At 41.7% G+C, this 14,085-nt stretch overlaps 1 protein-coding gene across 25 annotated transcripts in view; it reads left to right on the top strand.

The window, feature by feature from the left end:
• COBL (cordon-bleu WH2 repeat protein) overlaps nt 1–14,085 on the top strand; it is a 422,273-nt gene that overhangs the window by 15,006 nt on the left and 393,182 nt on the right. For 23 of the 25 annotated variants that reach the window (XR_014540982.1, XR_014540983.1, XM_083582443.1 and 20 more), the window contains 2 exons: nt 11,599–11,805; nt 13,682–13,895. Coding sequence is in view for 23 of the 25 variants with exons in the window: in XM_083582443.1 (XP_083438569.1) it covers nt 11,599–11,805; nt 13,682–13,895 (421 nt within the window). In the remaining 2 variants the exon portion in view is untranslated. Of the gene's footprint in view, nt 1–11,103; nt 11,162–11,598; nt 11,806–13,681; nt 13,896–14,085 lie in introns of those variants that run through there. The other 2 variants (XM_083582432.1, XM_083582440.1) reach the window with 1 other exon arrangement.

The raw sequence follows: 14,085 nt of genomic DNA, 5'->3' as shown, positions 1-14,085 counted from the left end.
AAAATGCTAGGTTTGCAGGAGCAGGGACCGAGGAACGGGAGCTCGCCTCTTTGCAGGGATTGTTTATATCTGGCTCTGCCTTAAAAGTCCACCCATTGTATATAACGTTTGAATAGGGGATTGTACCCCAATGTGCTTATGCCCAATCCATGTGATTGTTGCTCCCTGATTTTGAGGGGAGGCATCTATGAGGATCACATAAACAGAATTTTATTTTCTGTCATGTGCTTAGCCATATGTCATCTGGAGATATAAAAGTGGTGCAGATGATTGGACATTATGGCAAATACCAATACCTTCTCCAGGATTATGGGGCCATTTCACTCGTTTTCTGAGGCTTATGGTTCAATGGTTTGGTGACTTTTATACTAGACTACTGTAATGCATTCCACCTGGGGCTGCCTTTGAAAATAGTGTAGAAATGTCAGTGCAGAATGCAGCAGCCTACCTGCTAATAGGTGCAGAAGCCGGTTTGATTTGGGATCCAGGTGTTGGTTTGTACTTTTTAAAGAAAACAACAACAACAACAACAACCATAGGTTGCTTGGGTCCTGCTTATTTCAGGAAATATGAACCCTACTGGCATGCGAGATGCCAGAATTAAGCCATGCTCCATCTTGGGCATCGGCTGGATTGTGGCCAGCCAGAATAGGCTTTCTCAGGAGCAGTTCTGATGTTCTGGAACACCATTTCGTGAGAGGTTTGCATAACTTCCTCCCTGGTGTCATTTTGGGGGTAAGGGGCAAAGTGTGTGTGGTTTTTCTTTTTCTTTGAAAGCGTTTGGGGCTGCCTTCCTTTTCTGGTGGGTGACAAGCTCCTTTTATGCTTTGGGTATTGCCATTCCTGAAACTGGTTGTTTCATGTCTTGTTTTTATCATAATGTTTTTGATGTTAGTTTAAACTTGTTAAACCATTGTGAAATTGCCTATAAGTAATACTAAGAACAATTGCCTGCATGGCAGTGATTTTCATGTAGAAAATTCATAATTTGTTCTCAGAATCCTACAACATTTTGGGGTTTTGTGTCAGATGCATAGAGGTTTCTTGGCAGAGAGGTTCATGTGGAAACACCTCCTTGAAAGTATAAAGGTTTGAAAACCAGGGCTGTAAATTGTAAGTTCTGTATTTTGGAAAAAGTTCACTAGCATACAGTAAGCAGGTTGGTTGCAACTTTATCAGAATGTGCTTTTATTCCGAATAGAAATACTGTGTTAGGATCATTTAGTAAGACTGTTTAAGCTCAGATTGCAGCAGAACCTTGCACTATGTATAGCACCAGGCTGGATGTGTTCTACGGTACTTGGATAGTTGTACATCTTTTATGAGTTTATATTTAAACAGAAAATCACAAGCTACTTCATTCAGCATCCTGGGCTTCCCTGGATTAAATTTCTTTGAATTGTTTGATGTTGAAATTAAAGTAGTCAGGAAGTGCTGTGTCTTTGAGAGTGAATGAATGAATCCTTTTTCCTCGATAGAAGAAAAGCAGTCAATGATGGAATAATGGCTTGCGTTATTCTGATGCGTTTGCTTTTTAAGAGCGTGCTTTCTCCTAATTATAAAGTTATTGTAGTATTTTTGTGCTTGCGCATGGTACAATAATGAAATGCTAAAGAAATGACTGGAAGTGCTGGTTGTTTAATTTAGAACGTTCAAAGGTACGGATTTTCTAATAGCTGTATCAGCATTTGCTGTAGTGCTTTTTAGCAAATGTTTCCTTTGTTGCAAAAATGCGTAATATTTTGCCTCGAGCTGTTAGTTAAATGAGCGAAACTTCGTATAGTGAGCTGCTAATTATACATGGTAATTATTATTTTGTTGTGACGCTTCCTTATCTCAGAAATGGTATGCCATTTGAGACCTAATAATTTTAGTTCTCTCTGAAAGTCCTGCATCACATTATGCAGGATTGCATTTGTCCATAGATGCTTACAGTGCTGGTCTGAGTGCACTGCATTTTAGGATCTGAATACATGCAACTGATGAAGATTGGGTCACTGCTGCCATCTTTGATCATTCTAATCTCCTGGTACTGTTGGTGGGGGCAGTCATTCCCCACACTCAGCTGAAAATAGGCAATTGGTGGCAGTGAAACTCACCATCTGTTTAGTTGGTGTGTGCACATTTGAATGCCCAGACCCAGGTGCTAGTTCTTAATTCACACACAACAGCCTTTTGCACAGGAACCTGATTTTGAGGATAATGCATGGCAACTTCTTTTAAGTAATCCCATCCAAAGCTTGGATCAGTGAAAAAGGACACATACCACACCCCAATTTATCACTAAATGCTACATTTAAAGGAAAATACAAATTCTGATTATATTTCAATAGAAGGCCTACTTTGTACATAATTGTAAGCTAAACAAATTACAGTTTACTTGGAACTAGCAAGCACCCTCAGGCACACTGATCCCCTCTCTTAGCTATGTTGGGAGGCCACAAACCAGAGTACTAGCTTAGCATTTTGTGCAAACCAATGCTCATAGTTCGGTTCCCTCCAAGCAAACAATTATAACAATCCAAGATTCTGTAAAGTGCAGAATACCTACAAAAAAATGTGTATGGGGTCTAATTGACTTCCTAGTTCTTTAAGCCTTAAAAATATTGTACCATCTATATACAAATAACATAATTACAACAGTTACTTAAGTATTACAGCCATGAGTTGTAAATTCCCCATAATGGCTGTTTACCTGGTCCAGGGTGGGCGGCGGTTGAGATCCGTCGCTGTGGCTCTGCTACTCTCCAGAGCAGTGCCATCATGCTTGCAGCTGTTGGCTTCCTCCTCGGCTGCTGTGGAACATCTTGGGTTCCTGCCTGACCCAATTTTGAAATTTGCCCATTCTGTGGCAGCCTGGGGGTGGGGCTTGGGGAGCAGACCTGAGGGCTGCAGTCTTCACTCAGGTCCGCTCCCTGTCCATAGGAGGTGGCCGGCGCTCTTGCACGGTTGGAGAGAGTCATCTAGTCCAACACTTATAATTTAGCAGCCCGAAGTTGAGTTACCTGTGTGCCCTTTCACCCTTAGTAACAGTTATAATACAACAGTATCCTGTGCCGCCAGTTAAAAACTGACCTATTTTTCTCACTGATTACTTTGCCCTGTAATACACCATGAAGACTACTATTTTATATATACTTGAGGTTGTTTCAGTGAGCTTAGTGAGTATTGTTGTTGTTGTTGTTTAGTCGTTTAGTCGTGTCCGACTCTTCGTGACCCCATGGACCAGAGCACACCAGGCACTCCTGTCTTCCACTGCCTCCCGCAGTTTAGTCAGACTCATGCTGGTAGCTTCAAGAACACTGTCCCACCACCTCGTCCTCTGTCGTCCCCTTATCCTTGTGCCCTCCATCTTTCCCAACATCAGGGTCTTTTCCAGAGAGTCTTCTCTTCTCATGAGGTGGCCAAAGTCTTGGAGCCTCAGCTTCAGGATCTGTCCTTCCAGTGAGCACTCAGGGCTGATTTCCTTAAGGGTGGATAGGGTTTGATCTTCTTGCAGTCCATGGGACTCTCAAGAGTCTCCTCCAACACCATAATTCAAAAGCATCAATTCTTCAGCGATCAGCCTTCTTTATGCTCCAGCTCTCACTTCCATACATCACTACTGGGAACACCATAGCTTTTACTATACGGACCTTTGTTGGCAAGGTGATGTCTCTACTTTTTAGGATGCTGTCTAGGTTTGTCATTGCTTTTCTTAGTGAGTATTACTGATATATAAACATGCTTCAGGTACAGTGAGGGAAAAAAGTATTTGATTCCCTTCGAAATTTGCCCGTTTGCCTTCTGACAAAGAAATGACCAGTCCATAATTTTAATGGTAAGTTTATTGTAGCTGTGAGAGACAGAATAACAACAGGAAAACCCCCAGAAACCCAGAAGACAAAAGTCAGAGATTGATGCGCATTATAATGAGTAGCGGCGTTTTTGTGCGCTGCTCTGGTTCGCCAAACTGGCAAATTTAGCAGGGGATCAAATACTTTCCCCCCTCACTGTAGGCTTGTCAATGTTCTTAGCAGCCTGAGGTTCAGAAATCCATTAGGGCAAGCTTCCCCTGGTCTGGGAGGTTTATTCACTTAATTTCAGAATGCTAGGCAGCAGCTAGAACTTAAGTACAAAATGTGAAGGCCAACAAAGTTCCTGGAACTTTCCTTTTGGTTGTGGGTGTGCTCTGGATTGTCTAGTGGGAGAAAGCCACAGTCAACCTATCTGAGTTCATTTCTAAATAATATTTTTACTATGCAACTATTGGGTGGATGATTTACAGACAATGAGATGCAAATGAATGTTCAAATGCAAAAACTAAACAGTTTTCAGTTAGTGAGTTGTTCCTTGTGTAGGAGGCATTTTAGATTACATTTTTTGCTGCAATAATCAACAAGCAGGAGCAAAATTAGGCTTTATTTCACCCAGGTCAAAAGCCCAGTTTGGCACCCCCCAGGCGCATTTGCAAAAACACACACACACACAGAGGTTGAGAGCCTCAGTGGCTTCACCCAGATCAAAATACCTGGCTACCCACTCCCCCGGTAGCTGTGGCTCCCAGAAGCATTTTAAATATCTATGCTGTATCTAGATAATTCCTGAGGTATAGAGATGCTATAAAACTGCAGCATTCCTTTTCAGTCATACTCCTGAAAGCTCTTCCTGCTTCTCTAGCAGTATCTAAAATTACAGTTGTGTAATATTAATGCCACAGTTATTTTGGATCAGTCCTCCAGGACATGGGCGTAGCAGCATGCACTGGATAACTCAATGGGGGACAAATGTTTGTATATTTGTTTTACAGTGTTCAGTCTCGACAGTCAAAATAGAAGCACACACTCGTAAGAGGTCATTTCAAGGACTAATGAATTGCAAGTCTAATTTGCTGATAAAACAAATAAATCAAGATTCCTGCATCTCAGAAAGTCCCAATTTAATAATTCCTAGACTGTCCTTCCCCTTAATCAAAACAAAATATTATTGCTCTGAGCAGCAAGAGATTTGAGCGGTTCCAAACCCAGGGTTTGAGTTCCTTGGAATTAAGGTCACTGAAGACTGTAGTGTCTTTAGGATATATGGTCTCACTTACACAAATCTACAACATGAGAATAAGATGGAAGGGCTCACAGCATTACCACTCCCAACAGATCTTGATTCCCCATTAGATTTCTAGGGTGAGGAGGAGGAAGAGGAGGAGAGGCTGCCGCCACCAAGGCCCAGCCCCACATGACGCTCTGGCTCTGAGGGGCAGGCAGAGGGGCACACCGCCCTGGGTGGGAAGAAGGAGGGAGCAGAGCGCAAGTAGTCTTGTTTTTATTTTATTTTTAATGCTTTGTGCTTCCATGCTTAATCTTGCCCCTTTCTAAAATGCATTGATTGGTGTGTGTTTTTCATTTTGTAAATCTACCAAAGAATAAAATAAAATTGGGTTTAAAGGGTTTTCCCAGGATAGTGGAGGGTGTCCCATGTCCTGTTGGTGTACCGGTGGTGAAACTCAGACTTCTTTTAGTCAGAAATGCTCTGCGGGTCATTATCCCAGACCTGTGGAATGCTCTTCCAATTCAGCAGGTGTCTTCTAGATTCACCTTTAAACTTTTGCTGAAATATTTTCTTTGCCACCAGGCTTCTGCAGACAGTTAAGATACCACTTTCTTTCATAGTCGGTGATGTGTTTTAAATTTATGAGAGTTTTTTTTTTTTGGTGTATATAATAATTGTGGTAACCCCTTTGGGTTTCTTTAAACGAAACAGTAGTGAACAATTTTTTATTATTATAAATAAACAGTTATAGTTTGGGGGCATTTTTCCCTGGGTTTTTCATAGCGGTAGATTAGCTAATAAAAAGGTGCTTTCTATATTTTCAAAGCTTTTATATTGTGCATTAAAACATACATAGTAGGGGTTGAATTGTGGGCTCCACAGATGATATGAGGCCACCAACAGCTTGCATCAGATTGCAGCAAAGGCTAAAAGGCAAGTCAAATAATCATATGACCAAAAATTTGAAGCTTTCTGGAGCCTGCCGTAGTAATAGCGTGTGAATAAAAAATATTTGATTTAAAAAATGTAATAGTATGTGTGTCAAAAAGCAATGGGAAGTTATGAATGAATGAATAAATCTTTATTTGCATCAGCCATCAGTCATAGCAATAAAACAACAATATGATATACCAAGAATAAAAATAAAAAGTCAATTATATAGAATACATTTTAGAATGGGAAGTTAATTTTATATGTGCTTCTGTTGTTTTTTTGTTTTCCTAAAACAAGTAAAAGATTAAATGCTGCTATTCCAAGATGATAGTAACTTTAAAGCAAGGGTGGTTAACCTCTAAGTTTTGCATGAATATTGGCCATGCTGGCTAAAGCAGATGAGAGTTCGACTTCAAAAACCTCCGGAGGGCTACAGGTGAGTCAAGCTCCTTTAAAAGAACCAGGCAGGCTGGAACTCCTCAAGCCACCCCTGAAATATAGTGATCACCCTCCCCCAAAGAAACTTTTTCTGGAAGAGCCCAATATAAATGATATCTTGAACTGATCTTCAAGATTAATATTCAGTTATGTATAAATAGGCGTAATTACTAAATATATATGTCATAAGTCACAAGGGCTGTGGAGGATTTAATTATGTTAGTGTTCATATATTTAGCTATACAGACTAAATATAAAAGGAAAAAGATGTGCAGAATTTAAGCCCAACCCACATATTTCTCCTAGCTTAAAAACAACTGAGCTGCAGTCCTCTGAGTCCCCGTCAGAGCATTTCAGGGGCCATAGGATCTATCAGATCTCACTCCAACGATGGAGCGAAAGTTTCGACCTCAGATGCCTCATCTGTGTGAGTCTAATAGGGAATAACAAAAATTGCTCCATCCACTTTTCACACATTTCGGATTGCTTCAAAGACTGGTTGGAGTGGGATTAGAAACCGAGTCCAGCTGGCAGCCAAGATCCTATGGTCTCCCACACCCTGGGGGCCTCTTTGACAGGAGGGTGGGGCTGCCCCCCGTCCATCACTTGACATCACCATGATGTCAGGTGAAGCGTTTGTTTTTCATTGTTTGTTTGACAGGTATATGGCATAAAGGTAATGGTGTTTGTGATTTTATTCATCATAATTATGTTCAGGGTTTTTTTTATATATAAATCATTTCAGGCTGAATCTTTCTGGGTCAGGAGTGCATTGGAATTTTCCTCATAAGAAATCATGGAAATGTTCACATTTCTATAAGAACACTTGCCTTATGAACCATTTTTTCAGGAGGTAATTAGGTTCCTATAGCAGGACCTATGTGCAATAGGAATAGGTTGATAAGTTGAGTTTAAACAAATCACTTGGGCACAGCCAGGGAAGCACAAACGGGGGCTGCTTTGTGCCAGAGAAGGGGGCACACAGAGTAACAAAATGAGCAGTGTATTAGTTGCAGGATGGGGATGATAATAAAAGAGACAAACTGGCTTGTGAGTAAGATGCTGCTGCTATTCACTCGGGTAGCCCCAGTGTCTGCAGGTGCAGAAGGCTAACATGTTAGCTTTCAGCACTGCAAAACATTTATTCATTCCTTCAGAAATTGTATGAGCACAGTTGTTCAGAAATTGTTCAGTACGAGCATTAGCAAAATAATGGATAACAACTGTTGTGATTGCGTGCATTCCATGGCAGTTTCTGTTTCATTACTTTAATAAGGAAATATCAGATATTTGTACACCGACGTTACGAATGCAGTGTATGTAAGTGTGAATGTGTGCATGTATAATGCTTATTCTCTCTGGGAATGTTTGTAACATTCCAGGAGATGCCCTCAGAGGCAGGGATCCCAGTTAACAGACAATATAAGCCGAACTACTCACCAGTGACGACAGAGATAACCAGTGGAACACAGTCCAAACAAACCATGATCAAGCACAGTTCCAATCAGTTTAGTTCCAAATGTAAATCAAATGTAATCAATCTAGTTCCAGATGTAATCCAGAAACAAATTAGGAAACAGTCCAAGATCTAGATCACACAGACATACATGTATGCATGTATGTTTTGTGTGTGCGTGTGGCAAGGTACAACATCAAGGGAGAGTGGGTAGAATCAGGACCTTGAAGCTAGGAACCTATGTTGTTTCCAGCAATGGGAGCTCCAGGGGTTCCTCACTAGATATGTGAAGGGCCCCTTCAGGGGACCATCAGCGTTGGGCTCAGGGGGCCCTGCCTACTCCTTAAGACCCTCAACCTGTGTGGTGCCCAGTCTGTCCTCCATGCCTGGTGCTAGGTCAGGGCTAGGCATGACAGTGTTTTTCTTCCAGCAAACATCTTTTTAAGAGTTTGAGGGAAGTATAGCCTGAAATGAAAGCTGGCACTCAGACGTTTAATACAAGAAACGCCAATCCCATTAGAATTCAAACTGTGGAATTTCCTAATAATAGCAGCCGAGGCATCTATTCATTATAATGTTCCAGCAACAACACGGTTATTGTGTGAAAGCAGGACACTTCATTACCTCACTGGCGATGCATGTTTGGTTCATTAGCAGTTTGAAATGAACTGAGATTTATATGATCTCCGCACCCGCACGAAGACTGCTAAGAGCGTGTGAGGAAAAAGGAACATGTTGGGAGAGTGGCAGGAACTGGGCATTAACAATAATCCGCTCAAAATATATTGGGGGGGGGGCGCGAGAGCAAAAGGGGAGACTCTGATCAGTCCTGCCTGTGTGGCACAGAGCACTGTTGAGCAATTGCCGAAGTTTACTAGGCAGGGAACAGAAGGGACATTGCAGGACGAGGCTTGATAACAAAAGCAGTTTACAGAATCACGTTAAGTGGAATTTACTCTGTACCCAGCTCCACTTTAGTACAATTCAGATAAGATTTTTCAGGTGAGATTATCATTCATTGTACAGATTTTGATAGCTGGTGATGATAGAAAAGTGATGACATCTTTTTTAAAGGTGTCATTGGATTCCCATATGAGTATTTCACTTGCACCCCTTAATGCATGTGACTGTTCCACTTAATAATATGGTTTTATGCACCTCTGAAAGCAGCACAACTCTGCTTTTCAAAATTCCAGGACTAGTTCTGCCATGTAGACGTTTTCAGATAGGAAGCCCAGAACTAGCATCTCTGAGCCCTTTTTGCATGAATTCTGCCATCTCAATTTTCGTAGTGAGGGAAAGGATCTGAAATGGGTGTATCTAGTGAAACTTGCCATTCACATCCCAGACTGATTTTAAGCCAAATACTGTTTGGGGGCCAAACTATAGATGAACATGGCAAACATGCAGACATAATGTGGTTTAATTTTAACACCAGAAGTGCATGGGAGCAGAACTCTCACCTGCCACACCTGTGGAAACTCCTTTTGTATATTTTCATGCTAGTGGAACCCTGTACTGTATCAGCAGTTTATCAAACTACTGAATGCATGCATTTCTTGAGTGTTCATGCTGTTCAGACAAACAAGCTTGCACATAGTGTAGCGCTGCTTTCCAGAGACTTTCTCTAAGGTTACGTTGAGAACCTTTACCCAGGTACTTTAGTACCTCACTGGAAGGTTTCTGTTGTGTCTTATACAGCTTACAAGCTGAAGGTGAAAACCCTAGGCTTGCACTTTTCACCAAAACTGTATATATGTCACTTTACAGAGTTGATGTGAGGAAATGAAGGCTATGAGCATGCCTTGTGAAAAGCATTTGACAGGGTGACGTCTGCTAGTTGGGCTTTGGTATGCCAAGGTTACATTGTTAGTGATCTTTATTAATAAATAACTAAGATCCTTATTGGTCCAAAGGGTATGGCTCTTTTTACATTCCAGGATCTCAGTGTTCATAAATCTTAGGGATTGTATTCATGCTATTTTTGTTTTGAGGAACAATTCTTGCATTTTCTGCCAAGCTGCTTATTCTGAGAGGTAAGATAATAGTATAGTAGCAAGTGACTTGCTATGCAAATCTTTTATATAGTTTTGTTTAGGGATTATGGGGTCAATCTGTTTCTTAGGTAAACACTTCAGGAGGTGTTGCAAATTAATGAGAGCAGTGTGGATTTCAGGCAGGCTAGTTTGCAGATGGAATTAAAGATAAAAAGTGTACTTCTCTTGAGTTTTTCCATGTCTGTGAATTGGGCTACGGGCAAAAAGGCAGATTGAGGATATAATTAGAGGACTATTTGCAGAGAGGGCAAATGGAGGATCTATGAAATGGAGTAGGCTCTGGGAAGAAATAAAGGATCACTGCAGAGTTAGAAGAGATATTGAAGGATATGTATTTCTGTAATATAAGTGCAGCTGTAACAGAAAAACTTGCAGAACAAATAGGAGAGGCTAAAGGACTGGAGAGTGATTTTGTGGAAATCTGGCACTATGTTATATTCCCTGCCTGAATAATAGTTTGCGATGTCTACTGCCATTATCATTATATTTAAAACAACAAGAGCAAATAATGTGAGGAGGGATTTGCGGCCTGGATAGGTAAGAAGATGGTTAGTAAACACCAAGCTACTTTCCGTAAATTCACACGTCTAGGGTCAGATGAATTAAGCCCAAGGGAGTTGAATGAGCTTGAAGGTGTTACTTCAGAGATGCTGTTTGTAATATTTGCGAATTCTGAATATTTTTGAAATATTTGAGAATATTTGAGATCAGAGGAGGTGCCAGAAGCCTGGAGATGTGCAGATGTTGTCCCCTGTCATCAAAGGGTGTGGAATGGCTCTGGTGGATTACAAATCACTGCTTGATGTCAACAGCGGCCACATTTCTCGAGCAGATCATTAAGTACCTCATGATCATCCAGAAAAGAAAGCTTTGGTTACAAGGTTTATGAAGGAGAAGTCATCCCAGGCAACCTTACCTCCTTTTTTTGATGAGAGTTATTTGTTTGGTAGATCATGGGAATGCCACAAACATGGTATCTCTGGGCTTCAGCAAGGCCTAGGACAAACTCTGAAGTCTCTGCTTTATCTGCTGCATCTGTCTGAGTTTTTACTATATTGCATTTTTGGAATGTGGGTTTGACGATACTACTTGTAAGGTTGATACTACAGCTGGTTGAACAACCACACCCAGGGAATGTTTGTTAATGGTTCTGTGTCAGCCCAGAGGGAGGACTTGAGTCATAGGGCTCTGTCCTCAGCTCTGTGCTTTCAGCATTTTATAAAAGACTCGTAGATGGCATGAAGCTAGAAAGGTATGATCCAAAGACTTATTAGGCCTCTTGCAGAGGTGTACCTAAGGCTTGATGAAACTGGTCCCCTCCAGTTTCCCTACTGAAGTTGTCTCACCCTTACTCTGGGCGCTTTGAGTACTTGGGTTGCTTAAAATGTAGTAATTTCTATTGTGGTTATTGTGGTAAAGTGTTTTTTTTTCTGAGTGGGTTGCCAAGGGACCCTGGGTGTCTGCCTCTGGCCGCTTACTGCAGGTGACGGCCTGGATGGGTGATTGTCTTGGCATACAGGGTACTAACTACTCCGTCCTGGAAGTGTGCTATGAAGCACTAAAATCTAAGTAACACATCCTGTTACTGTCCAAAGGAAGCAGGTGTTTATCACCTGGGCAGGTGGTATCGACTGCTCTTTTGGAGCATGTGCATGTAACAAACCAACTTCCTACTGTTTTCTTTTTCAGACGAAGAATGAAGGCTCGTGCTCCACCTCCACCAAACCAAACTCCTGCCACCTGTACAGTTAATAATGAACACAAATTACCTACAGACCTGGGAGCGCTGCCTGATCAGGGTGTGATAAACATGAAGGAAAATCTGATTAACAGGACGGTGGACTTTATAGTAGTTTTTCCAGATGGAGAAGAACAGAAAACTACTGTGCATGGCAGGTAAGGCTTTCAGGCATTTGAAACAGTTTGTATCTACCCACTGATGTTATTTTTAGGAGGAGAGATGTAGACAATGCAATCATTTTCAGATGTTCCCTCCCTGCCCCTGCTCCTTATAACCTAGCAGTGTTTTTAGTGCACATGTATTTCATCTTGCAAAGAGGCTAATTTATATGCATATACCGTCATACCTCAGGTTGAATGTGCTTCAGGTTGAGCGCTTTCGGGTTTCGCCGCTTGCGCATGCGCAGACGCTCAAAATGACATCACGCACATGCATGGAAGTGGCAAAACGCAACACGCGCAGACGCGCCATCGCGTCTTACGTTCCATTCAGGGTGCGAATGGGGCTCCGGAACGGATCCCGTTCGCATCCCAAGGTACCACTGTAATCAATTTTTTTCTCTACTGTATTGATTAATTTTAATAATGTGCAGTGCATAGTATAGGACACCATTTTGCCTCTGAAGCATTGTGTATATATCTGAAGAGAGCCACATGAGGAAAATTTAAAAGACTAGGAAAGGATGTTTCCACACACACAAACATCTTGAGGAAAAGCAGATGGACTAAGACTGGATGAAATCTAGTAAAGGTTGGGAGAACAACAAATTCTTATCCAGCATTTTATATGATTGGTGTGGAGCAATCCAGTACATGTCCAAGAATTAAGGAGGTTATGTAGAGGCCTCCATTGCCTCTTAGCCGTTGCCCAGAGGTCACATGGAGGACTTTCCCATTTGTGCTCTTCACTCCCCCAACCCCTAGGTAAGGCGGGCTTGCTGCTGCGGAGGGCATGTGAAGGCATCTCCACCACTCAGATGACCACCAGTCGTGCTGTGGAGGCTTTGTGGGTGGGGACATTTTGGGCCTCTACTCTCTACGCTTTCCATATTCTGGCAAGACTTCATGAGGCTCTGTCCTTCACATTGGCTTTCTTCCTCTTTTGGGTTTGGTTCGTGGCCGAGTTGCGATTCAGTTGGTGTTTTAAAGCAAAATCTCCCATTGTGTGGGTTTTCTCTCAGACTCCTCCTTTAGTGGCTGAAGGGCTTGAGGCTTGGTGGGTTCTCCTCCATTCTAGGGATGGGAGAGAAATTTGATTCATTTAAAGGCAAACCTCCCTAATTATCACACTTTCCAACACAATACAATCCTTCAGTGCATCCTTAAAAAGTTTGCAGTTCTCTGAATTTTGCAATGAAGTTCTGCAGCCGAGTAATGTGTACAAACATGCATGTACTGGGATAAAGTGTACATTAAAAATCCATGTATTAGTGACAATAACATACAAAAATGCATTGTGTTACAGAAAACTGCTTTGTAAAAAAAATATAGGCAGAATTGCATGCAAAAATACATATAATTATGAGAAATTTGATGAATTTTCATGAGGATATTTTTAAAACAAAATAAACCATGTGATATGGAAATGTGGATAACTGAATTTAAGATTGGAAAGATGAGAAACTGAAATTGGTAGATTTGCCCATCCCTGTTCATAGCTAATGATCAAGAGCTGTCACACAGCTGATGGATGAGAGCAGTCAAGCTTGTCTCTCCATCCCTACAACCCACTCAGCAGCTGATCTGTGGATGTGGTTCTGGTGTGAAGACGAACGGGCCATGAGCAAAAGGTGCAGGGCTTCTTGCCTTGAGCTCAACACTGGCTATGCCCGTGTCAGCAAATAGAGGCACAAAGTTTCCCAATGGATGTTTTGAAGAACATGGCTATTTTGAAATAGTCCAGGTTGATTTTTATATATGTGTATGTGTACTATCTGGATATGGTTTCAATCTGCTCTCTCTACCTGCGTGAAAACCCTTCTGTGTTCTATTAAACCTGGTTCTAAGTAGCCTTTTCTGTTTTCCCTTCCAGTAAAGCTGTGATGGACCTCTTAGTTGACTTGTGCAGCCGGTACCACTTAAATCCAGCTTATCACACCCTGGAGCTGCAGTCTTCAGGGACTCAACAGACTTTGAGTTATAAGCCAAATACTTTGATAGGGGCACTGGATGTATGGAAGATACTTCTGAAGGAGAAGGTTCCTGAAGGAAAGGCGAAGCGGCTTCCTCCCCCCAAAATTCCTGAGGTTGGAACTTTCTACTGCATAACTGTTTTGCCAGATGTCAAGAAATGTTGACGACAGTCTCCCCCCCCCCATGTGTGCAGTATTGAACTTGGCTTGGAGCTTACTATTGCGATGTAATTGTAATCTTAACTGACAGCCAGTGTAGAGCCTGGGTATATGGCAATAAGTAGTTACTGCAGGTTTATTTTGA

Source organism: Podarcis filfolensis, assembly GCF_964270895.1.
Source record: "Podarcis filfolensis genome assembly, chromosome: 13".
Lineage (NCBI taxonomy): Eukaryota > Metazoa > Chordata > Lepidosauria > Squamata > Lacertidae > Podarcis > Podarcis filfolensis.
Note: the sequence above shows the minus strand (reverse complement) of the source record. Positions and strands in the feature narration are given on the sequence as shown.